At 34.5% G+C, this 25,980-nt stretch overlaps 4 protein-coding genes across 8 annotated transcripts; 3 read left to right on the plus strand and 1 right to left on the minus strand.

Moving 5' to 3' along the window:
- Positions 1-1,681: 1,681 nt before the first annotated feature.
- Positions 1,682-7,524, plus strand: LOC123865350. Of its 3 annotated transcripts, XM_045906336.1 has the most exons (10): positions 1,698-1,808; positions 2,093-2,228; positions 2,622-2,721; positions 3,188-3,305; positions 3,737-4,011; positions 4,309-4,369; positions 5,093-5,286; positions 5,370-5,515; positions 6,341-6,466; positions 7,231-7,524. In XM_045906336.1, the coding sequence occupies exons 2-10, from the start codon at positions 2,178-2,180 to the stop codon at positions 7,378-7,380; spliced, it is 1,221 nt and encodes a 406-aa protein (XP_045762292.1). In that variant the 5' UTR covers positions 1,698-1,808; positions 2,093-2,177; the 3' UTR covers positions 7,381-7,524. The 3 variants fall into 3 exon arrangements, with proteins under 3 accessions (XP_045762293.1, XP_045762292.1, XP_045762294.1); XM_045906337.1 differs by lacking the exon at positions 2,093-2,228 and having other exon boundaries at positions 1,682-1,808; XM_045906338.1 differs by lacking the exon at positions 2,093-2,228 and having other exon boundaries at positions 1,737-1,807; positions 2,612-2,721.
- Positions 7,525-9,864: 2,340 nt separating this feature from the next.
- On the plus strand, positions 9,865-19,633 carry LOC123865348 (facilitated trehalose transporter Tret1-like). Of its 3 annotated transcripts, XM_045906333.1 has the most exons (12): positions 9,865-9,967; positions 10,039-10,147; positions 10,776-10,893; positions 11,196-11,339; positions 12,046-12,490; positions 14,990-15,109; positions 15,918-16,073; positions 16,554-16,721; positions 17,132-17,264; positions 17,751-17,974; positions 18,707-18,901; positions 19,253-19,633. In XM_045906333.1, the coding sequence occupies exons 5-12, from the start codon at positions 12,479-12,481 to the stop codon at positions 19,511-19,513; spliced, it is 1,269 nt and encodes a 422-aa protein (XP_045762289.1). In that variant the 5' UTR covers positions 9,865-9,967; positions 10,039-10,147; positions 10,776-10,893; positions 11,196-11,339; positions 12,046-12,478; the 3' UTR covers positions 19,514-19,633. The 3 variants fall into 3 exon arrangements, with proteins under 3 accessions (XP_045762289.1, XP_045762288.1, XP_045762290.1); XM_045906332.1 differs by lacking the exons at positions 9,865-9,967; positions 10,039-10,147; positions 10,776-10,893; positions 11,196-11,339; positions 12,046-12,490 and adding an exon at positions 14,066-14,432; XM_045906334.1 differs by lacking the exons at positions 9,865-9,967; positions 10,039-10,147; positions 10,776-10,893; positions 11,196-11,339; positions 12,046-12,490 and having other exon boundaries at positions 15,102-15,109; positions 15,905-16,073.
- A 1,068-nt stretch (positions 19,634-20,701) lies between these two features.
- On the minus strand, positions 20,702-23,966 carry LOC123865282. The gene is made up of 5 exons (XM_045906232.1): positions 23,940-23,966; positions 22,163-23,613; positions 22,006-22,086; positions 21,044-21,206; positions 20,702-20,946 (listed from the first exon to the last, which is right to left on the minus strand). Exons 2-5 carry the CDS (start codon positions 22,862-22,864, stop codon positions 20,783-20,785), a joined length of 1,110 nt encoding a protein of 369 aa, XP_045762188.1. The 5' UTR covers positions 22,865-23,613; positions 23,940-23,966; the 3' UTR covers positions 20,702-20,782.
- LOC123865283 lies at positions 23,779-25,506 on the plus strand. Its single transcript, XM_045906233.1, has 2 exons — positions 23,779-25,342; positions 25,422-25,506. Exon 1 carries the CDS (start codon positions 23,908-23,910, stop codon positions 24,703-24,705), a length of 798 nt encoding a protein of 265 aa, XP_045762189.1. The 5' UTR covers positions 23,779-23,907; the 3' UTR covers positions 24,706-25,342; positions 25,422-25,506.
- Positions 25,507-25,980: the final 474 nt, after the last annotated feature.

Genomic DNA, 25,980 nt, shown 5'->3' on the forward strand with positions numbered 1-25,980 from the left:
AAATTATTATGTTTAATTAAAAATATTACTATAATTTATGTTCATCTGTTAACTGAAAGAATTCTACACCAATTGCGAGCAGGCAGCAGGAACAAGAAAATGTAAAGGTGTCAAAGAAAATCGGAAATACGGCAACCCTGACGCTTGACCGAATTTCCTTATGCAAACTTATAATATAATCTTGCTCCAGATCTCGCTTAGCATCGTATTTCTTTGGTTAGCAGATGAGTGGTAATAAAACTTGCTCAAATTTAACTTAAAAGTGCAGCAGCACTGACTTTTGCCCACAGATGGAGGACCCGAATTCCTTAGACAACCTTATATTTTTAATCGACTTCCAAAAAGGAGGTTTTCTCAATGCGGGGTGTTTATTCGGTTATATAATACGTACTAAGTTGCTCGAATTTTCAACTACTAACTCTTGCATGGTTATCTTCAGTCTTCAGGCAACACTTATCTATGCATTTTCTTGTTCCTTATAGCTATTTATATAACAAAAACCAATAAAAATTCGTCACCTAATAAAAATTCTTTACGGTAGACCGCGTAATCAATGACTAAACCAGCTTTATACAATAAAGAAGATATAAAATAAAATAATAATTCGTACGGCAGCTTTTATCATCAGGGTCGAAGAGTTCGTCGGGATTCTCCAAATGACTGAAGTATGGATAAAACAAACCTAATTAAATAAAGTACGTTATGTTTTTCTACATTTAATAAATACTGAAGATTGTAAGCAATTCTTACTCCATAACAATGGACGACAAAATGCATCACAAAAAGAATTAACAAGTGTAATTTTCCTATTTGTGCATAATCTAAAATCTAGGAAAATTAACTTCAGGCATTTTCTTTTTTAAATAACTTTAAATGACTAATGATATAGTGCTACCACATGAGTAGATATGTGCTGCCATGGAGCTAACTACTAAGGGAATCGTATAATATTAATGTAAATATATAAGAATCTGGCTTTACTCACATGCTTAGTCGACGTCTCACGAGTCACGATGAGACTCAGCTCGCAAACGCGTCGCGGTTGAGTCTCTTGTGAGCTGAGTCTCTATGAAAAAGGACTCAGGATGGGTTCAAATTTCGAAACTAGTCAGGCTTGCGTCGACTAAAGACGTGAGTAAAGCCTGATTCTTATAAAAGTATTTATAATGGAAATCTCTCACGATAGTTTAAACACTAAAATATTAATGTATTTGGATTTAACATACTTAAGACTTAAGAGGGGTCTCTCCGTCACTCGCTTCATGTCAAGTCCATGAAATTTGCAGACATATTCTAGAAACTAATATCTATGTCTGTGGTTTTCCAGATTTCTGTTAAAATATTCGGTTTCAAAGTTACGCGGTCTTAAAAATTTAAATACAAATCTTTGAGGCCCTGTAATTTTAAAACTACATATTTTTAGAAAAATCTAAAACATCATAGACACAGATATTAGTTTCTAGAATATGTCTGCAAAATTTCGTGGACTTTGGTTGCTTAATATTCAAATGAAATTGGAACTACGATTGTATGAAGCGAGTGACGGAGAGAGCCCTTCAGCACCATACTTACAGTGAAATTGTGCTTGTAGGCATTCTGCTTGGCAGTTAGCCCTTGCTCCTTAGTCGGGTAAATTATAAAGTTTCGAGACGTTGCTGCTGCATAATACTTTCCAGAAAATACTTTAAGATAAGGTATAAAATTAATGTAGTGAGCAGTCATAACTCATATTATTATAAGATCTATATTATCCAGTCAGACGAGTGATATACCTATTTAAAGCAAGACGTGGATATTCAGTTTATGAGGTAAGTTGGTACTTTAAATGGTCTACACATCTCCAAAATAATTTTTTTTCAAAGACCCTGAAAAATTTAAATCAGAGATTACTTTGGTATAAAATACTTAATTATTTATTTATTACTTTACCAAGGAGCTTTCTCAAAGGATCGTAAGAGTAGGATCGCTCGTGATCAGTGGTAATATAGGTACCTAAAGTATTTACCTAGTAGACTGGTTTTCAACCACATAGAAAATAACGTACAGGTACTTTAGTTTTAATTAGTCTGCATAAAATTAAAACAAATTATAGATATCTTCTCGGAGAAACAAGTACCTAAGTGAAGCGATTTGCCGAGCGCTTTAGATCTTCTGGAGTTGGGGTTTTCACTCGTGTCATGATTTTATTCAGTTCGCGTTACCTTTTAAGTGAACTAAGGAAAACTAAAGTAAGTATGTATATATATACTTACTAGCTGACGCCCGCGACTTCGTCCGCGTGGATTTAGGTTTTTCGAAATCCCGTGGGAATTCTTTGGTTTTTCGGGATAAAAAGTAACCTATGTGCTAATCCAGGATATTATCTATCTCCATTCCGAATTTCAGCCAAATCCGTCCAGTAGTTTTTGCGTGAAGGAGTAACAAACATACACACACACACACCCACACACACATACAAACTTTCGCCTTTATAATATTAAGTGTGATATGTAAAAGTTAGGTAGGTATAATAGGTAGATCAAGTAGGTATAGGTAGGTATCATAAAGCTGCATAAGTAGTTCACTCTGGCATAGGCATCATCAAGTTTAAAAATATTTCCTTAGGTTTTTTGGCCTTACAGATGGCCACTGGAATGCTCGCTATATTATTTTCGTTATTAGTTATAACGATGGGTGCTCGCGTAAGAAGAGCACAGGGATTCAAACTTCATCCCAAAAATAGTAAGTAAATATTGTAAGTACCTAATTTTAGCAATATTCAAATGAGATAGTGTTACTTATTTGAAACAAAACTAGTGTCTAGCCTCAAAAGATTTAATTTAGAAATATTTTGTAATAAAGTGGAAATTGTAATGCAGCTTATGCAGCTGGTAATATTGTGTAATGAAGTGAAGATTGTAATAATCCCCGCGAAATCATCCGCGTGGATTTACGTTTTGTAAAATCTCGTGGAAACTCTTTGATTTTCTGGGACAAAAGACCTATTTTCGTCAAAATTGGTTAGTTGTGTGGACCAGACACACTTAGCATGGATTTTGTGGTATCCACCCTGAATGACAAAATATTGCCATTTCCAGAAGCAAAAGCTCTTTGAGAAGGTAAGGGGAATAATTTATAGAAAATAAATTAACTCACTGTACATGTATGGATGGATATTCAACACAATTATTTAAAACGTATGTTTTAGATGATGAACCAACTCCTTGTACATTTAATAACAGAGAGGGTATTTGTGTGCACGAGTCAGCTTGCGATGCAGAGCATAGGATTTGGGAAGGTGGTGTGATAGACGACATTCTCTTTAGGTAAGGAAACGTGTAAAATAAAAAACAAATATTTACCTATTTTAAATAGTCATTAAAAATATCTACCTATATAGGTACAATGCAATGGTATTCCTACCGAACCAGAACAGTCGGTTTTCTCTATACGTACTAACTATAAAAATAGGATTTTCAGAAGCAAGTAAAGCACAGAAATTCAAATTGGCCAAAACTCCTCAACCAAAAATCTAAACTAGAACTCCCTTCATAGAAGACTAAAATAGTGTTCAACAATTCACCATCAAAACTGTTTTTTTCATCACGAGAAAGGCTCGCTCGAAAGACCATTTATTTCATCAAAGACTTTTCATCAAAGAACATTTCATCGAAGAAGACGAATTTTTTTCGGTGTGACAAAGCCAAGGTGAAAGAAAATCTTAGTTTTTCATATTATTTTGGTTTGTTTGGAACAGGAACGCGAGACAATGCAAACAAAATTATTGGTGCTGCAGTACACCAACAAAACAAGATAGAGAGTTAACAGACGAACAGATGCCAGATGGATATACAACTGATGAACAGGCAACCGACAGACTGACAACAACCATACGGACAACAGACATACGGACAGTTGACAAACCGGCAACCAACAGAAAGACAACAGACAGGTGGGCATCAAACACTCAGACAATAGTAACAAGCGAACAGACAACAGAGAAGTCAGATCCACGAACAGATATCGCAAATGGTAATCAAAAATAATTATCGTTGACCTTCTTCACTAATCTTTTTTCATCTTTATAAAATCATAATAGTTTTTCGAAAAAAAAAAAACGCACTTTTGCATCTCAAAAGCATATAGAATTTAGTTAGACGAGTTCACCACCAAAAATAAAAATTGGTCCAAAAGAATCTTTAGGTACAGTTCGACTCGAATGGCAAAGTCGAAGGAAAAATATGCTTAACATGTAGAAGTAGGTATAACTTTGATTATCTGGTTTATACAAAAATATTTATATCTAAATAACTTATTTTTCGATTACAGATAACAATAATTGTCTAGCACTAGAGGCAGATGTGTGTCCTTGGTGTGTCCTACTTTACCAGTAAGTAGCCCTAATTTCAATATTAACAATTATTATTCTGTAACTACTACTTACTACCACACAATATGTGTGATAAAAATACACCTAACCACATGGTTGGCTGTCTACAAAACCGTGCGGTAATTAATTATTATTATTATCAATTCAAGTCAATCAAGTTAAGGAAATGTGAACTCATCAAGTCCACATATCCTGTAAGCCTGGCAATAAAGTAGTGATAGTGATTTCTTTGCGATAATTTTGCATTTCGCCTAAAGTATCAGCCAATCGAAAGTGGTTGCGATAATTAAATTACGGTACCTATCTCACGAGGGAGAGATTTAACAGACAGAAAGGGAGGCTTTTATTTAATTTTAGTTCACTGTACGAGCTGAATTGCAATTTATTGATTTGTGATAAGAGTCACTTCTTCTTTTTTCTCTTTGTCCCGGGTTTCTTTTCCGCACTGCGACGTAGTTGTCGTTTGCACGAGAGACCGCCGCTGGTGCGGCTCGAGTAGCTATTGTCAAGAGCAGCCATTGTCGTTATTTAAAGGTCTCTGCGGAGTGAGCCTTCTCTTATTTGTACTTTTAAAGCAGGTACCATATATTCTATCATCTATGGCTAAGACAATATTTGCATTGCTATCGTTATGTGCAACAGGTGTAATAACTTCTCAAACCCGCTCAATATTTTTATTTTCCTCCTTTGTAACTAAGGCTTTTCATTTTTTGATTTATACAGTTCTGATGGCGGTCAAACAGCACAAAATCCTTTCTGCTTGGGTGCTTTAATCGGTTCAAAGGCGATCATTACTGCATCCACTTGCCTTATGAGAGCTGTAAATAAGACGTTGTATGCCCGATTACCGAATTCATCTTATCCTGGAAAGAATTATATAATATCGCAGCGATTGTTCCATCCAGATTATTATACCGGTAAGCTTAAAGAACAAGCATACAATTAATACAATATAAAGATATTTTTTGCAATTGAAAATGTTTTTCTGCTGCTATTCCAGGAACACATGCATACGATATTGGTTTACTGGTTATAGAAAGTGACGTGACCTTACAAAAGTCACAAGGAGCCTGTCTTGATTTTTTGGGACCATTGGAAGGCGACTGTGTAGGATACGGGTTCGATATCAACTGGCAAATATATTCGGTAATCAAAATTTCTACTAAAATAATAGGAAAAGCGGATTGACTCATTGATCTATCAACGCACAGCTTAACAGGGCTCTCTCCGTCACTCGTTTCATACCATTTCATACAATCGTAGTTCCAATTTCATTTGAATATTAAGCAACCAAAGTCCATGAAATTTTGCAAACATATTCTAGAAACTAATATCTGTGTCTGTGGTGTTTTAGATTTTTCTAAAAATATGTAGTTTTAAAATTACAGGGGCTCAAAGATTTGTATGAAAATTTTAAGACCGCGTAACTTTGAAACCGAATATTTTAACAGAAATCTGGAAAACCACAGACATAGATATTAGTTTCTAGAATATGTCTGCAAAATTTCATGGACTTTGGTTGCTTAGTATTCAAATGAAATTGGAACTACGATTGTATGAAATGGTATGAAACGAGTGACGGAGAGAGCCCTCTTAAATTACTGGTTGGATAGGGCTGTTTAGCATACAGATAGCTATTACAACGTACGACGAATTCAAGCTCTAAGGGGATGCAATAGAGGTTTGAAATTTTTGTAGTCCACACAGATGAAGTATAGTGGGCATAAGCCAGTTTTTACTTAAACTAAGCATAAGTTTTTTTGCTGGTGCACCAATCCGTAAATTAAAATAGAGTGAATCCTTTTCCCAAAATTCCCAATGCAACTATTAATTTGAAGATCTATAATGTTTAAATTTGCTTTAGTTTTTTGATTTGTACAGGCTAACGGATTGGTAGGCAGTGTTGATTTATCTACGTCCACCGAATTAAAAAATGCTAATAAAGCAGTTCCACAATATTATATTTCACAGACGATTCTTGAAGTGAAGAATAATAGTTGCGGTAAAGCTGGCAACACAGACGATGCAGCATGTGGTACTAATGCGGATGCAGTATGTTTGGTTGATTTCGGAGCACCAATACTTTGTCCAACGGATGTGAGTATATCTATTTGATTCCTCGCTATAACATGATAGTTAGAATTATAAATATTCTTCTACTACATGACGTATAGACGACATCAAACGAGGTCACAGGGAACCGCTGGATTTAGGCGGCGCAAGATTTTGGCGAGTGGAAGTGTTTACAAGAGACTTATGTCCAGTAGTGGATGATGCCCACGACTTTGTCTGCGTGGGTTTTGTTTTCAAAAATCCCGAATACCGTGGAAACTCTTTGATTTTCCGGGATAAATAGTAGCTTATGTCCATTTCTGGCTTGAAAACATCTCTGTACCGAACAAATAATGCTCACAATTTGGGGCAATTTATTTAGGCTTTTTTAAAATTCCGCGGGAACTCTGATTCTTCAGAATAGATATTAGCATGATTATGTTATTATATTGTTAATCCGGGATGCAACCAAAATGTACAAAACTTGGTTAATAAGATTGGTCGTGAAAAGGCCTCAGACATACAGAGAGACAGGCAGATGGATTTTTATGTGTATATAATTTCGTCGAACTATGGTCTAAGTTAATAAAGGTAACAAACAATCTGAATTGAGCTTGATACAACAAAAATATCACCATAATAGTCGTGATATTTAGTTACCACATCATATTGGTTTTACTTATTACAAATGAATTGAAAATGCATTGAAAATTAAACAGTTAGCGTTCCTTTTTTTATTTAATTAATTTCACGCCTCGATTATAATTTTCTACTTTTAATTTTTAAGTAATTTTATTTCCTTATTTCAGGACAATCGTCTAGTTCTTCGAGGAATAGCCCGTGGCAGATGTGATTCTAATGATCAGATGTTGCTTGGTGGTATCGCACGTTCTTACACATGGATTGAAAAAGAATTAGAATATATGACAATTCGTAGAGATTCATACATATTATCATAAGACGCGAGGTTACATTTTGGAAATGAATCTCCTATGTGTAAATAAAAATTATACATAATTTCTTTTATTACTTACCTTTGTTATAAAAACAAATAATTGTTTTAAGAGTTGTATGTAAGATTCAAATAAAATAATTTCATGTGCCTTATTTTGTAACTGTAACGTCAAGTATCTCATGAGCAACCTATCACCGACTCACTACAGAGCAGGGGTATCCTCTCAGAATGAGAAGGGTTTAAGCCATAGTGCTAAGCATAAGCCATTCTGGCCAAGTGGATTGGTAGATTTCTCTCAGGCATGCAGGTTTCCGATCGAAGTTTTCCTTCACCATTAAGGCATGTGATATTTAATTAAGTACTCAAAACGCAAATAACTCCGAAAAGTTAGAGGCGCGTGAGATCAAACCCCTGCCCTGACCTACGATTATATCATATCCAATGTCTACTGTCAATAAAACTTGCAGAAGTTAGTTCCGGCGAGTCACTTGCACTACGTAAACGCAGCAAGACAATTTTATAGCTTAGTTTTAGTAAGTGAAACTAGAAGAAATTGACGACAATGACAGTGACCTTTATGAATTTTATTGCTAGTGGTTTTTATTGGTGGGTTGTTAGAATTAGTCCCTCAAACATGTACCTATCCCCAAGCAATTCAGTGTTCTTGTACCTAGCATAGAAACTGATAATGGATATATTATGGGTTTATTAAAAACTACCATAGCCCTTCCAGGTTAGCTCGCTTTCATCTTAGACTTAGACTGTATCAGCAATTACCACCAGGTGAGATCATAGTCAGGGACTAGCTTGTTGAAGAATAAAATCATACATTTAAAAACGATTTCACTCGAGTTATACCATGTTTCAGCCCATATTATATGAAAACTCAGTTGCTATTATACCGGAAAGCGTAACATTGGAAAACCCCGCACACAGAAGACATCAAACGAGTCGCAAGTAGCCGCTGAATTCAGACGGCGCAAGACCGTGGCGTCCCTATGGGAGACCCATGTTCAACAGTGGACATCGATTGATGATAATGATGATAATGTTTTAGAGAGAGTTTGAATTTCCTAAACTGCCATTGCCTACAGCAATGGCGTACCTAATGACGGTTGCTGCCCGACCCTCATTCTTTGGCATCATTTATTATACGGAAACAAATTCTTGATTCTTGGAATATGGACATTTTTATCAAGAGTAGCCTTGAATTTGGTAAAAATAAAATTCACAGTCAATGACTCGTAACATAGTACCAATCTGTAATCAACATTGGCCTCTGCCCTATGACGACGGGTAATTTATGAAAAAAAAAAAACAACAAAAAAATGGTCTTCAATAACCACAAACACTAAAAATTAAAAATGATATAATTTATTATTATTGAATGCAGTATGTGCATACAAGTTAAATAATATTGTAGCTCTATACTTACTATGTAATAATAAATTTTGGAGGCGGAATCGTCTACTCTTCATAATTTTTTGAGAGTTAACATTGGTGGTACCTCATTGGCGCCGACTCCAAAAAATAACATAATGTTATATACGGTAATTAATTAAATTAATTTTTAACCGACTTCAAAAAAGAGGAGGTTCTCAATTCGTCAGAATCTTTTTTTATGTATGTTCCCCGATCACTCGAAGACTCCTGGCGATTCGGATTTTTTTTTTGTTTGAAAGGGTATACTTTCCAGGTAGTCCCATATCAATTTCTTGAAGATCTGATGAATATCTACAGAGGTGGAGAACAGACTCCTCATTATATAAGAGCAAATTGCTCGCGATCAGTGTAATAGCTTAGTAAACAGTAAGTTTTTAACTAGGCATAGCATATTTTATTATAGTGGGACCACTAAAAATTGTGAAATAAAAAAAAAATTTGAGACGCTGTTGCATATTACTTTCCAATGGGTAAATATCTCAAGATAAGGTATATAGTATAGACTGTATAGTGAGCATTCAAATTATTACATCTATTATCCAGTCAGAGCAGTTTTCGAGGTAAGTTGCTACTACTATAATATATACATATCTCCCTTAAAAACAATAAGATTTAAAAAAATGTTCATTTCAAAGACCCCAAAAAATAATAATCAAGGATTGCTGTGGTATAAAATCATACTAATCACACTAATACCTCTTATAAAGGTGAAAGTTTGTGTGTATGTATGTGTGTGTGTATGTTTGTTACTCCTTCATGCAAAAACTACTGGACGGATTTGGCTGAAAAGAATAGAGATAGATTGTACCCTGGATTAGCACATAGGCTACTTTATATTCCCTAAAATTAAAGAAGGATTTAAAAAAACCTATGTCCACGTGAACGAAGTTGCGGGCATCAGCTAGTACTTAATAATAATTTTTCAAAGGATAAGAGTAAGATCGTTTGTGATCATTGGTAATAATATCTAGTAAACAGTAGGTTTTCAGCGACATAGTAATAAATCTCGTGTCATAATTTCACTGTCAGTTCGCAGTAACAAGGTCGCATCGGCCGCTTATCGTGCGCCTCATACATCAAGAAACTACTTGTTTACATTTTAAGTAAACTAAGAAAAACTAAAGTTAAGTATCTACGGGTAACAAAAAGTTAGATACTTATAGTAAATCAAGTACATACAGGTATTATCAAGTCTAAAAATATTTTCATGGGTTCACAGATGGTGCCTGGAATGCAACTACTAGTTTTGTTACTTTCTTTATTAGTTATGTTGGTGGGTGCTCGGCTTCGCGTAAGATCATTGAGATTCAAACTTTCTTCCAGAAATAGTAAGTAAATATTCTAATTTTAGGAATATTTTAGATGAGATAGTATTACATAGTTGAAAGTGTTACGTAGTCTCTAGTCTCAAAAGTTTTAATTTAGTAATATTGTGTAATAAAGTGGAAATTGTAATATAGCTTATGTAGCTTTTTTATTTATAATATAATATTACAATAAAACTTATAGCTAGTCCTATAACTAGACCTTTTCTAATTATTATTAAATTTTTTAAGGTTATTAGTTTAGGTTCTTTGTTTTAATAATTGAGATTTTAGTTTTTAATTTAATTTAATTATTCTTAATGTGTGTTTAGAAATAACTTAATGTTTATTAAAGCAATGTCAAGATAGAGCAGAAATGTTTCGGAATAAAAGATTGATTTTTTAATTAATAACAGGGATTACTATACAAATATTGCCCGCGTGGAAAGGTAGCTTATACTGTTATGTGTCGTGTAGTGGATTTTGTAGTATTTATCTATCCACCCTGGGTGGCAAAATATTGCCATCACACAATGCGAAAGCTCTTTGAGAAGATAAGGAGAATAGATTTATACTTATTGAAAATAAATCAATTCACTGTATAGGTACCTATTGGATGATTATTCAAAACATTTCAAATCGTATGTTTTAGATGATAGACCAACTCCTTGTACATTTAATAACAGAGCGGGTTTTTGTGTGCACGAGTCAGCTTGCGATGAAGAGCATAGGATATGGGAAGGTGGTGTGGTAGACGATCTAAACTTTAGGTAAGAAAACGTATAATAAAAATTCTTCTATTTCACTATCAAAGTCATAAAAAGTAACTATCTGTAAACGTCGCTACAAATCAATGTATAAACGAGAAACTAAGCACAGTTGAAGCCGAAGCCGAAGGTATCAGTATACCTTCGGCATCGCGTCGGCAAAATACCCCTTAGGCCTCCTCGTCGTGCTACCAATACGTTCTAACAGTGGCACGAGTCATTCCTCGTCGTACCACTAAATGCGAATAATTGCTCTACTCAATTTTCCACTACTCACTTTCAGCTTTGGCCAAACTGGGTCGTAGTTTTGGCCAAAGCCAAATGTTTCCAGCAAGTGCCGATATTGAACGAGCTGTTACGAATGCGCAAGAGCACAATGGAAGACGTGACGCCAGGGGGCGGAGGTCACTCCGCGTCGAGGCGCCATCCAACCACCAGCGTCATAGTAGGTAGGTATCTATTCACTTTTATACAGCTTCGGTTTCAGCCGAAGATTGTGGCGATAGCTGGTGAATAGGCATCGGCTTTGGTTTTGGCCAGAAATCGACCTTCGGTTCGGTCCCTGACCCTACTGCCTCATCTAAATACCTCAGATAAGCTTGCCGCATTCAACGACAATCATGCTTAATAAAAAGTAATCAAATAAAAAGTTACGATGAGGTCTAGGTTTGAGCGCGCTTACCTAGAAGGTGCCTATTTATTCTTGCTTGTTATATACGTGGCAGGAAATTCGGAAGCCGGAAGGGCATTACACACCTTAACGGTTCGTTTCAGAAAAGTTGAGCAAAACTTTCAACAGTAGATTGGGTTGAAGACTATGAGACGACTCCCACGAGCCCCAAGAGCAACATAGATAAACTGACTGAGTAAACTGTGTCACAGTTCAGTCAGTCAGTTTAGATGAGATTTATAATAGGTACTGAATATTATTGTGATATTACCAGCAAGTACCTATCGGATGTATTGGTCGCACCGACAAACTAGTGACGTGAAAAATGAAACTCATTTTCAGTACTAGAAATGAGTCTAAATTTCTATAATTTAATCGAAGACCAACGATAAATGACTAAAAAATGTTTGGTATCGTCTTGCCTTTGGTGTGACATAGCTGCAAAATGTTAGTTTTTTAAATTACTTTTTGTTTGTTTGGAACAGAAGCGCGAAACAATGCAAACAATATTATTGGTGCTGCATTACAGCAACAACACCAGATAGACAGTTAACAGAAAAACAGACGACAGACAGACAGACAACAGATGAACAAACAACTGACAGGCAGACAACAACCCACTAATCTGAACAACAAGCACGCGGACAACAGACTGACATACCTACATCTGACAAACAGACAATAGACAGAATGACAACAGACAGGTGAGAATCAAACAACAAGCTACATCGGCTGGCAGACTGACAACAGATGAATCGACAACCAACAGGCAGACAACACCCATACGGTCAACAGATACACCCACAGAACCGACGATAGACAGACTGACAACCGACACAAAGACAACAGACAGGTGGGACAGTAATCAGGCAACATCAACAGGCAGACCGATAACAGAGAAGCCTGATCCTCCGATTGATGTCGCAAATGGTATGTAGGTAAGTAAAAATAATAATCGTAGGTCTTTTGTCACTGGTCTTTTTTCAAACTTATAAAATAACAGACCCGCGAATTTATCCGCGTGGATTTCGACTTTTAAAAATCCTTTGATTTAAATCCTTTGATAGGGGAACTCTTTGATTTTCTGGGATAATAAGTTGCCTATGTCAATGTATTTCCTAAGTATCATAAATTATGAAAATTACAACTCAGACTATAATATAAGTAAGATTATAAATTATTACGTAAATATCATTTATTCGCGAGTTTTAAAGCGTCTGGCGGAAATCACAACTGCCAGAAAGTGTCTGAGAGATTGTGTATTAATTATTATTGACAATTTTCTGTGAAACACACACATAAAAATCTACACTCATAAGTACTTTTAGCAGCTGACACCTATAAATTAACCCACGGCACAAGCTAGCTCATATGCGTACTTAAGTATTACACACCAACATTACTCTATCCTACACTTCTTGTTCATAGAAAATAAGTAAATCTTATCTTTCGGTATCTAGCTCTATTACCTACAAATCTGTCAAAAAGTTAAGTTCTCTTTAGACTGGCTGCTACTAAGGACAATCTGTATTTCAGGCAACAGAGATAAAATCTAACCCCTATCTTTACTGGTTTGTTATTTAGTTCAGTGAATATATAGAAGGAATTCATTTTATTATCTATCTACTTATGAATACAAAATTCTCTACGAGCTAGAGACGTGGCGCGCGGACAGACAGACAGACAGCAGAGTGACCTTAACAGTTTTCACCCTTTGTTTACGGAATACTGAAAAAATGTAAACTTATTGAGAGATGAAATTCGAAATTATATTTAAATCTCAAAGTTATCTTTTCAAGACGAGTTCTCTTAAAATCTGAATAGGTAAATTACGTACATATCCGTAAATTATCTGATTTGATAATGGAAACTGTACTATCTCTCATTGCCATTTTCCGTTACATATTGTTTTAGTTTCTACGACAAGCACCTATGTATGATAAGTACCTAATACTGACTTTTTAAGAACAATAATAGCTAAACAGTGCAAAATAGATAGATACTTATCGTAAATAGGTTTCTAAGAAGAAAATCTAGTTTAAAAACAACTCTTGAAATACCTAGTGAGTAGTTTAAATTGCTTATAATATACAGACAGACATGAAGAAGATCTTTTCGATATTTCGCGAAGGGAGCCAAGCTAATCAGATATTGTGTGCATTTTTGAGTAAGTATCTATGAATATTGTACCTATATTAATTTTGATGCTACTAGAAGATACAGATTGCAAACATTTTCTGTTTATTTTCTTTTGTAATTCTATCTGCAACAGATTTGTCAACAAAAGATCGCAAATAGTGATAAACACCTCTGCTTGCTAGGTATTTCCGTATACATTTTTCTGTCTATTTTCTTCTGTTTATGCTTTTGTGTGCAGTAAAGATTTCAGAATAAAATAAATAAGTAACTAGTGAGTTACTTACTGATTTAGGTTCATTTGAATAACTCTTAAGCGCCGGCCACACAGGCCGCGTATGCGTCGCGTAAGCGTAGACGTAGCGTGTACCATTGCGTTGTAATGTATGGAACTGTATGAGAGATGGCATACCGCTTGCGTGGCGTGAACGTTCGCGTAGACGTAATTCTTGCAGTTATGTCTACGGATTCACGCGCGTCACTACACGCATGTCATGTGTACGTGCGCGCGTGTGAATCGGCAATTGTAAAACATGTTTAGAATATGCATAACTAGCATCGCAAAAATACACAACTCTCTCTGAACTGAGTGTGTGAATACTAAGATAGGTATTTATTTATTTTAGTTTCTATGCCAATCTTCAGCTACGGAAACTGCATAGGATGGATGTCTCCGATGACTCTGCTTTTGCAATCGAAAGATTCGCCGACCAGCGTCCCTCTTACGGATATTGAGGTTACAATACTTATTCTGTTTTCACCGACCTCCCAAGACCAGCTTAGTAGCTAATTTATTAATTATATGGGTTAGTTTTTGTGGATAAACACATTTAATAGCGAATTCGATATGTTGCAAATAAGGCAATGCAAAGCCAACATGGCCGGCACATCAGGAATGCCAAGAGCGCTTACTCAAATCTTGAGCTTTTACCTAACGAGTTTTCAGATCAATCTAAAAAAAAATTAAAAAATTCTATATTTTTAAAAGTTCACAATACAATGCAAATAAAACATCCGATTGATGCTAGAGGTCAACGAACGTTACGTAAATAGGTCACTCGAAGTCAATGCCACGTCGTAAGTGGGGCATAGACTAGGCATAGACCCGAGTTTTGCATGCTATACAATGCGGGTTTGAAAAGTACTAAATCACTAAAAATAGAAGATAAGGCAAATCGTTAGTAGATCGTGATTGGATTGTGAATAATAACGCTTAGTATTTGCGAACGTTCTGGTTACACCCTGTATAATGCAGTTAGAGCGTGTTTAATCCAGAATATTTGCCTCCTGCAGATATCATGGATGGCGTCTCTACCATATTTGGTGTGTGTGCCAGCAACGTACCTGATCGCAGCAATGGGAGACAAGTTTGGGAGGAAATTCGCCTTACTGTTCATGTCGACAGTTAGTGCTGTAAGTTCAAACTACCTCATATTATTATCAACAAACATATTATTTATTTATTTAATTAATTCGTCAACAATCACGGTTCTACACCACGATCAAATATCGATCACCACTTTGAATATGTACTTCCTACATTATATAGATATAATGATTTCACTCTGTTTTCGTTTTCCACTGAATGAAATGACTTTATTTATTTCATGTAGGATAACTTGTGCCACTTAATGAAGACTACCAGATAAGACGTACGTCAAGACTTTACCACCGCGTCCGCTCGGAAAATAGAATCTACTGAGAATAGCCGGCAAGAAACTTAGCAGTTGCTTATTGTTACATTTGTTTTTTAACCCCCGACCCAAAAAGAGGGGTGTTATAAGTTTGACGTATCTGTTGCATAGTAGTGAACCGATTTTAAAATATTTTTTTTTTTTGAAAGGTGGCTTGATCGAGAGTGTTCTTAGCTATAATCCAAGAAAATCGATTTAGCCGTTTGAAAGTTATCAGCTCATTTCTAGTTACTGTAACCTTCAATTGTCGGGGGTGTTATAAATTTTTAATTTACACTTGTTAAAAACAGCAACTGCTAAGTTTCCTGACTTCTATTAATGGTTCATTCTAAAGCTATGCTCTCTTTAATACGACTGACACCCTTGCGTTATTATTATAAAGAACCATAATTGTTACAACTCTTATATTTTTTCCTCAATAAGAGTAAATCTCATAACTTTTTTTATAGGTAGGGTAACTCTCTCAAAGTTCAGCTTCTTTCTTTAAAACCTCCCATTCTAATTTACAATACAGTTATGTTTTACAGTTGATCTGGATACTGAAGCTTTCATCTATGAGCATTTGGGCGTTCATTGCTGCGCGTGTCTTGGTCGGCGTGGTGATGGCGGGAAGCTGCGTTACCTGTCCCACTTACATCAAAAAGATCAGCGAAGACGATATTAGAGGTGCTTTGGGATGCTGGGTTAGTATAATACACCGGCGAAACCGTGCCGCCAAGAGCGTTCCCATACGATGCCGTGTCGAAACCAAAGGAGTATGGGTTTAATGAAAACTGCCATACCCCTTCCAGGTTAGCCCGCTTCCATCTTAGGCTGCATCATCACTTACCACCGGGTGAAATTGCAGTCAAGGGCTAACTTGTATCTGAATTAAAAAGAAATATAAGCATACCGTCTCGCTTTCTTTACTGATGGAGCAACAAAATTAAAGATAAAGATAAATTTATTTGGCTCAGAAACAAATGTAACATAAACGTAACAAAACACAATTAGTTATAATAATAAACATTACTGCATGTGCACCTGTTTCCTGAACTAGTAAAAACTGTGTCTCGGAAAACAGGGCTTCCAAAACGGAGAATACAAAACAAAGTAAAGCACAAAGTAAAATAAAGATTTAAAAATTATAATGTATACCAAATATTATATTCACAATATTTCAGGGAGCACTGTTTTTCACCACCGGAAGTCTATTCGCTTATATAATTGGAGATATTTTGAGTTACCACGGCATTCTGCTGGTATTTGCGGCTGTGCCAGTTATAAATTTCTTGGTGTTTCTCTTGATGCCTGAATCGCCATCGTACCTTATTAAGCATGGTAAAGACGAGGTAAAGAGCTTTTCTGTGTTTTGATTTTAAAAGTTACTACAGCAAAATTATTTAAGTATTTGAATTTTCAATTTATTTATTATAATCCCTTTTTATACAAAATATTTTAGAAAACAATGACAGGTAATTAAATACAAGCGAAATAATATATGCAATCGAAAAATAAAACAGGATATAACCGCATTCGCTTCGTCAGTGGCTTCGTCAATACCTGCAGCGAAGAAACTTTATACACGTAGTATTTAACTACCTATTACTTAAAAACTTATTACTATACAAAAATATTGTCAAAACTAAAAGATATAAAAAATGATAAGATAAAAAAAAAGATATTTACACAATATTCCAAAAGAAAATATTAATTAAGAAACTTTAAAAACAGACTAATGTTCAAAAGGTAGTAATTTCAGGAGGCAGCAAAAGCATTAATCTGGCTTCGTTGTAGAATGCAATATGATCTGACGGTACAGCAAGAAATAGATTTCATTAAAGAAGAACAAAGAAATGATGAGTCGAAAGGGAAGTTCTTGACGAAATCTATATGTAAGTAATCAGTAAAAATAGTTGTAATGTGTGAAGTTTGCCAATCCGCCATTTGATAGTGTGGTGGAGCCATTCTAATTCTAAAATGACTTATACCATTCTAATTATAAAAGAAGACCTGAGGTCAATAGTGGGCCGGTATGGGTTGAGATAATAATGATGTTTTTGGTACTAGGCAGCGCGAATGCATTACTTAGGCATAAGTACTTATTTGACTTGCAAAATGATATTATTTACATTGACTAAGTTGCTTTTATTTCTATTGATTCTAAAAATCAAAGATGAATCTTCAGCAAATAGCACAGTGTAGCATGTGTTTTGAGCGGAGGGACCTACAATAGAAGGAATACTTGATATTCAAGCCAGAATTTTCTACTTACGTTACTGTCAATTTCTTTCAGCATACTTATGCAGTTCCTAACGCCTTAGAGACAATTAAGCAGGCATATTAATAAAAGTTGTTTTTTATAAATGTTGTTTTTTTAGTAACGGACAAGACCCTCTTTCGAGCATTAGCGCTTATAGCAGCTTTAGCACGAGAATTATGCGGTGCTGTGCCAGTGTTGAACTTCGCTGCGGACATATTCCGCCTGGCGTCAGACGTAACCGGGTTGGTGCTGCGACCAAACCAGCAGGCGATGGTACTGGGTGCAGTGCAATTGTGCGGAGCCGCCATGGCTTCGGGAATTGTAGAGAGGTCGGGTAGACGGGTGAGTGTTTTATAAACATACTAACGACTCTCACGGCTTAATAAATCCAAATATAAATCCTCTTTATCCTCTATCCCGTAGGAGTTTTGATAAATCCAGCCTTATTTCTTGTCTACGTTATAAAGAGCAACGTGCAAAATCTCAGTAAAGGGAATTCTAGAGTTCAAAAGTTTGGACTGGGCGTTGATGGGCTTTCAAACAGGTGAGTAAGCAAGTCTCTCACAGTTAGGCCTCATTCGCACGAGAGCTTTTTTTAACGTCTGTTAAAAAAGCGTTCAAAATAGAACAAATGCATTCCCATGTATCTGTTCACACGTCAACGCTTTTTAACGGGCACTTTGTATTGTCATCGCAACGCCGGGTTTTAACGTAACGCTTTTTTAACGCTCGTGCGAATTAGAGGTAATTGATGATAATATTATGTTTAGGACTGTATTCGCTGAGATAAAGTGTTAACTACGACAGTAAAATTAAATGATAAACCCATACAATTTAAATTGTTAAATTCTGGGTGATTCATGAAAAAACGTTAAAGTTAAAAAATCTCGAAGACTGTCAATTTTAGCCATATACCTACCTATTGTACGGGGGTCATTTGTTGGATTTTAGCTCCCCTATTGAGTCCTTCCAAGGAATACGTCGAGTATCAGTAGTACTGGACCAGTAACCCCATATATTTATTAAGATTTACCTAAGTATATGATTTACAAAAGAGGTTTCTATTTTTTTCAGCCACTTTTAATCATCACGTGTTTAGTATCTGGCCTCAGCATGTCTGTGCTGGCGACTTGGTTCGTACTCAACGAGTTCAACATCAGTCCTCCCGGGTGGATACCAGTGGTCACACTGTGCATTTGTATTTTCTGTGATGCTTCAGGATTGATGCCAATTGCCGTGGTCATAGCAGGCGAAACATTTTCCTATAAGGTACAGCTACTCGTATCTATAAGATACATACCTACTTGTTGCCCTATAAGAGTGTTTTCCCCTACTAAAGTGGAGAAAAACAGAGAGGTGTTCAGTCGATCTAGCTTATGCGGTTATGCCCGGCATGCGACTCGCGCACCACCCATTTCACTTTGATGATAAGCATTAGGTATGTCAGAAACCTTTACGTACCCTAGGTTCCAAAAAAAAAAAATACGCACAATGTTTCAACATAATCGGATGAAATACAGCGAATGCGTAAACGAACAGTTAGACAGACACGCATTTTTATATATCGGATATTTTTGGCGAAAATTTAGTGAAAAGTAATAGTTTTTTTGTTCTTTTTAGTACCGGGGCACAGTATTGGCGACCACAATGGCAATTTCCTCGTTCTCGGATTTCTTTCAACTACTATTTTTCAAGTCGTTAACTAAAACGATAGGAGTGTACGTGGCCTTCTACTTCTTTGGAGCGATGTGTCTGGCTACAGCTTTATATGTATTTCTGGTGGTGCCGGAGACGAAAAACAGAAAACTTGAAGAAATTTACAATGACCTTTGGACTAAGAAGGAGAAGAAAGCAATGCAAAATCGCATGAATGGTGCTTGACGTACCTACATTAAATTAAGATTTTAAGTACTCTTCTTAATAAAAAACACTGTGTCTTAATTTTGAAAAATAGCTTTAAGTTTTGCCATTATAAGATAAACTGGGGGATGCCTGCGACTTCTTCCACGTGGATTTAGGTTTTTAAAAATCCCGTGAGAACTCTTTGATTTTCCGGGATAAAAAGTAGCCTATGCCATTCTCCAGGTCTTTAAGTACATCTATCATAAAAATCACGTCGATTCGTTGCTCCGTTGCGACATGATTGAAGAACAAACCAATAAAACAACAAACAAACACACTTTCGCATTTATAATATTATGGTAGAGGTACCTAGTGATGGGTAGGTATACGAAATGTTTTAGATCATTTATATTTATATCCTTAACATTTAAGTAGGTACAAAGTATCATAAAATGAAACTAAAAAAATTGCATAATATATTTTAATTAATATCAAATTGTTATTTATAATAACTCAAAATTTAAAAAACCCCCGACACAAAAACCTCTATAATAAAACTAGAAAAAAGCTGATAATAACTTTCAAACGGCTGAACCGATTTTCTTCGATTATAGTAGTTGATATACCTACTAGTCCTCTTTAAATTTTTCCTCATGCAAAACGGCAACCAAAAGAAATAGAAAACTAAGAAACTGAAAACAAAACCGTTTTCCATCCTGTTTATGTCCAAAATAAAGTTGGAACTTCAATTTCGCACTAAGAGATAAATTAAAGAATGGAATGTCGGAAACGTTATAAATTACATAGAAGCCATTAGTCGTCTGTAAATTATTAAACAAGACCGGTTGGTCCATTTAAGTAATTAATGAACTTAAAAATGTATCACAATTCACGCCATTTCTAATTAATGGTTAGACTTTATCAAAGTTTTTGTTAATAAATACAAATAGCCGTTCATATTTTCTATTATTTTTCATATTTACTGGCTTAGCAAAAAGTTGTAGAGAAACATTTATATTGGTGGCTTGACAAGTTTGGAATATAACAAAAAAACATTTTCTGTCAAATAAAATTGCAAGTTTATTAATTTTTAGCACCTATCTCTTTAATATTTCCGGTTTCCTTTAAAGCATTTTATAAAAATATTCTCAAAAGGTATGCGTGTACCGTTTACATTTCGTTTTTTAATTCAATATTAAACATAGATAACATAAAAATGATTAAAAATTTAAAATTCATTAAAAGAATGTGTGGGTGTTGAAGTTTAATTATTCTGTACTGGCATCAAAGTAAATACTAACTTTTATCTTATAAGAAAGCGAATTGCAGGAGTACAAGAGTGTAATTTGTACACTGTGCTGTGAAATACAAAGGTAAAGCCGCTTCAACAGTAAACACACCGCAGCCACTTAATTTCCTGAAGCGTACGTCGATTATGCGAAGAACAGTTTTTGCCAGTCTGCGATCTATAACTGTTAAATAAAATAGGATTTATATATTTGGCAATTCCAAATATATATATTTTATAAATTTTTAATAGAAAAGTTTCCATCCACTATTTCTACTCACAAGAATATGAATCATTTAAAAACAGGAGGACCACAGTTCTTGCTCTTGTAAGTTTTCTGTACAATATTTGACAACTGATGCACAGTGCGATTTCGATAACCGTGCCCTTTGTGATCCATAGCACTATTCCGATTGAGTGGGATGATAAAACTATTCCGTCGAGCTACAAAAAATTATAATTTACAATTAGTAGTAAAGTATTTATACCGGTGGTAATCATTAATCTATACATTAAGAAGTTGGAAACTAAAACCCGACTGCGATCGTCTTAATAAACTCTGAAATACTAGAGTACAATAAGAGTAAAATAGTTTTTCTGTCGCTTGGTATATTTTAATGCTGTTGTACATACATAAGCTCAGAATTTTCTCCTCTTTAATTTGACATTGCACTCGATACCATAGCAAAAAAAAAAAAAATGGAGATCTTCATTTTTTTGATGTAACATCCGTTAGGTCAATTTTTTTCGTATAAAATATAGCCTATGTAAATCACCCGGACCTATATAACGAATCAATTGAGACCTCATTCATCAAAATCAGCCCAGTAGTTTAGGTACTACGGTGGAATACAGAATCTGGACACAAACATACATACATACATAAGACTGTTAAATCATAACCCTTCCTTTTGGCTTTGCCGCAGTCGGGTAAACAATACTTGTCCTAACTGACTGACCTATCAAGGTACAGCCTAACCGATGTGGCTACGAACAATAATGGGTTAGAAACTTAAAATGGCAACAAAAACCTTCATAACGCCCAGTTTATTCCTTGAAAAAACGTCAGTCGACGTTGCTGAAATCGACACTTAGGGAGTTAAATAGGGGATAAAAGTTTATATGTCAGTCCATCATTTTTCAAGTTATACTATCTATGTAAATTGGTATTTGGGCTTTTGGTTATGGATGAAGAAATACGTACTTCATGGTTTAGCATGAGATACTATAGTGTGCCACTTACCATTTTATTTTGAGACCACTGTATCCAAACCTGGATGTAAGCAATTGATTGGATAAATTGCATGATCCAGTGACTTATTATCTGCAAAAAAAATGAAATTATTAATTAAGTTTTTGCATTGTTTATCCTTAGGATATTCAAGTAGTAAAACATTTACCGTAAACTGCGAGGTCTTTTCGATCGTCGATAATGATTCAATAATATTTTCAAAAACAGAGTATAAATCATTCTCATCCTGATCTTGATTTCCTCTTATCATCTTCTTTATAGAAATAATTCGGTCTTTTCGTTTGATTTTGTTGCTCCAATTATCAATTTTCCTTGCCAAAAAGTATATAACGAAGGCTATATAAAATAATTCAAGGTCAAAAATTACCGTCAAAAATATGAATATACCCCTCGACCAAAACCATAATCTGTCTATGGACAATTTCATCACTAGTAACACGGCATATAATGAAAAAATCATGACTAGAAAAAAAGCGATTATATTTTTTAATATTTTAGTGTCATTTTCGTTGTATAAAATAATATCTATTCTCTGAAGTTTCAGTACAGTGTCTACATATACTTGACTGTGAGTAATGTTTAAAATACTGTGGATTGTATGATTTGCGGCATACAATACGTAGATAATTACATAAATGTAAAATACGAAATCTTCAAAACTGTTCATAAATGACACTAATGTTATATATAATAGGATATACATTAACAAATTTCCCAGAACTGTGAAAAGAATGTCATATTTTGTTAAGGTTGATATACAACCACCCTTCAGTTTATATTTTCTCATGCAAAAAGGTACACTTAATACATAACTAGGCTTGATAATATCCAAAAAACTCTTTTGAAGCATATTTTTTGTTTACATGTTACAATATTTTGTGGTTGCTACGGTGTGTTCTATTTACGAGTGATAATCGAATCAATAAATTTAATTACATTAACCTATTCTGAAATATAATATAATAATATGTACATTCGATAATGTCCAATCGGTAAATGGATTGGTTTGATATAACTATTATTACTTATTTAAAATAATTGTTAGCCATACAAATTACCTAATATTCATAAGTGATATAAGAGTACAAGTACTTTGTGTACCTAAGTGAGAATTTTTATATACTTAACTGTCTCTGCACAAATTAGAATCTTCCAGCAACTCTAGTATAGTATTAGTAGTATTTACTAGTATTTATATCAATTATATTTACAACGTTGAATTGGCCTGGCTAGATTTTTAATTACGATATCTGTTAATTCCTTCCTAACACTTAATCAATGAAATAGGTACATTAATTTTAATCTAAGAATTTAATCTCCTTATAACTAATATGGGTCCCTACTAACTTCATGGTCACAGATGTCTTAATTTATTCTGCTTTGAAATATTACTTACACTACTCGTATTTACTACTCAAACAATCAACTAAATAATATCAATTACTTAGAAACATTCAGCCTGGGTTATTATTCTAAGCATTCAACATTATAGGGCTTCAACTGCGGTGTTCCGAAGTTTCGAAGCTTCATTGAAAAAAATTGACTGTGATTAGATAATGCGTTTAATTTGAATGTCTTTTGTTAAATACATGTTCAAGTCTGAAATGAAATAGAACAAATCAGTCACAAAAATGAAAAGAGAACTTTATGTAACCGCTGGAAAAGCTCGATTTTTACTAAGTATCTGAAGATCGGAACTCGGGCTATGTTCACGACAACTCCTGTTGAACAACTGTTTTATAAACAAACCAGTCACTTTCGAAACTCCGGAGTTCCACCAAAATCGGAGTTCCGGACTCAAGCCCATGAACTACTTAATTGCTATTAAAGTTCAGACTGCTTCTGAACACTTTCCTTGACACTTAAGAACTTTAGCAAGGTTTTAATAAAAATATGATTTCAAATACAGAAATGTATCTTCAAACCAATTTCGTCGATAAAAGTTTTCAAGCCGCATTATTGCCAGTTAATCTGCTTCAATACACCTCTTTTCTTTCAAAATATACTATTCGGAACAATTTCATTTATCCTAAAGGATATATTTACTGCATTTTGTCATTCTTTTTTGTATGTTCGGTGATATATGCTCATTATGCCCATTCTAGAATTGATGGAATGGGTTTGACTGTTAAAACGACGATTAGTTTTTCGTTGATTTTTAACTTTGTATTTCATTGTTTCGACTGCGTTTTATTGTTTTTCAGTAATATTTACAGCAGTAAATATGCAATTAAACTTGTGGTGAGAGTCCAAAAAATAACAAACAATTTTCGATCTATTTCTAAGAATTACTTTAAGAATTGGGAAAAAGAAAACTGGATCTACGTAGCGGGGATTTACTTTTTGTATTTCTTGGTCGCTTTCATGTTTATGTTTCTTTTTCCTGACGAAGTTAGTTTAAGTGTATCACGTTTTGCTTATGCATTTGTTTTATTGTATTATGATGTTAACATCATTTGTGCTTTTCGATATGTGAAACTATGCGAAGACTGCCTTGGCTGGTGGATTTCTAATGTTCGTTTTTATTTAAAACAATTGAAAACTTATGAAAATGTAATTGACAAAATGCAGAACAAATATTACTTAAAACGACTTTTAGATTCATATTTGGATGTTTTAGATTCATTCGATATGGTTAAAACTATTTTTCAACTACCGGTAAGAACTTCTTTTCATTTAATTTTTTACTAGACGATTTCCATGACTTTGTGCGCGTGAATTTAGCTTTTTGTACTTCCCCTGGGACCTCTTTAATTTTCCGGGATAAAAAGTAACTCCCGTGAAAAGGTTACAGATGACAGATAGGCACTTTCACATATATTATACTAATAATAGTTGATGATGCCCCCAAAAAATCTTGATGAGATGATAAGAAGTAAGTCTTTGAAATAAAAGAAAAAAAAACATTCATTATCGAAAATTATTATATAGGTCCAATTTATTATATTATTATTCATATTTTACATTATTTTTATTTACTGGTACATAAGAATTATTCAGATATGGAATAAAACGACTTCTCAGACAGTCAGCGAAAGCTTTTAAAGCTACTCGTTTTGTAAATAAAAAAATTAAAAAAAAATCTAAGTACATAGTTGTTTTTTGATTTTAGCCTTACACTTATTTGATTTGTCATTTTGAGCGCGTGGAAAGTTTGTTTTTTTTTTTTAAAATTATAATTATGTGCCTATAATAATAAATTATATTACAAAAATGGTGTAAAAAATTTCAGATTTTGCTGCAAATAATTGATGGTTTCGCCCATGGTCTCATTTATGCTCAAATTTTCTTAGAAGAAGGAAAAGTTGGTTCTTTAGGAAGTACATGGGTAAGCCCTTTATTTTTATTTTATCTAATAATGACAATCAAACATCTTTCTTTTCGTGATATTAAACTATTTTTTTCAGCGCGCTAACATTGTTGCACAGTCCTTCGTTTTCGGCTGGATATTAAAGAATGTTTTGGTTCTCAGTTTATGTATCAAGGGGTGTGAAGAATTTTACACTACTATTGTAAAAGCTGAAAGAAACTGTGTTATGAATTTAGGAGGCAACCAACACCCTGGTATGTTTTAATTTTATTTCCAGACTAGCTGACTCATTCCGGCTTCTGTACAAAAACACTAATATTAATACCTATGAATGAACTAATTAATTATTTAAAAAAATCTCTTTTATTTTATTTTATTTTAATATTTATTTTATTAAACTTATAAGAATACAAGAGGATGCCGGCGACTTGGTCCGCGTGGATTTAGGTTTTTAAAATCCCGTGGGAACTGTTTGATTTTCCGGGATAAAACATAGGCAACTGCCTATGTCCGTCCCCGGAATATAAGCTAACCCTGTGCCAAATTTCGTCAGAATCGGTTAATTTGTTGGGCCGTGAAAAGGTAGCAGACAGACAGACAGACAGATAGACAGACAGACAGACAGACACACTTTCGCATTTATAATATTAGTATGG

Source organism: Maniola jurtina, chromosome 5 (assembly GCF_905333055.1).
Source record: "Maniola jurtina chromosome 5, ilManJurt1.1, whole genome shotgun sequence".
In the NCBI taxonomy this organism is placed as follows: Eukaryota; Metazoa; Arthropoda; class Insecta; order Lepidoptera; family Nymphalidae; genus Maniola; species Maniola jurtina.

Bases quoted from the DNA above. Each gene is read 5' to 3' on its own strand.
- LOC123865283 (XM_045906233.1), top strand. From the start codon at position 23,908: ATGATTTCAAATACAGAAATGTATCTTCAAACCAATTTCGTCGATAAA.
- LOC123865350 (XM_045906336.1), top strand. From the start codon at position 2,178: ATGATTTTATTCAGTTCGCGTTACCTTTTAAGTGAACTAAGGAAAACT. The intron at 4,012-4,308 runs GTAATCAAAAAT...TTTCGATTACAG, and splicing joins ACGAACAGATATCGCAAATG to ATAACAATAATTGTCTAGCA. The intron at 5,287-5,369 runs GTAAGCTTAAAG...CTGCTATTCCAG, and splicing joins CCATCCAGATTATTATACCG to GAACACATGCATACGATATT.
- LOC123865282 (XM_045906232.1), bottom strand. From the start codon at position 22,864: ATGCTTCAAAAGAGTTTTTTGGATATTATCAAGCCTAGTTATGTATTA. The intron at 21,207-22,005 runs GTAAGTGGCACA...AATTTTTTGTAG, and splicing joins AGTGGTCTCAAAATAAAATG to CTCGACGGAATAGTTTTATC. The intron at 20,947-21,043 runs GTGAGTAGAAAT...TTTATTTAACAG, and splicing joins TTTAAATGATTCATATTCTT to TTATAGATCGCAGACTGGCA.
- LOC123865348 (XM_045906332.1), top strand. From the start codon at position 14,328: ATGCCAATCTTCAGCTACGGAAACTGCATAGGATGGATGTCTCCGATG. The intron at 16,722-17,131 runs GTAAAGAGCTTT...TAGTAATTTCAG, and splicing joins TTAAGCATGGTAAAGACGAG to GAGGCAGCAAAAGCATTAAT. The intron at 17,265-17,750 runs GTAAGTAATCAG...TTGTTTTTTTAG, and splicing joins GTTCTTGACGAAATCTATAT to TAACGGACAAGACCCTCTTT.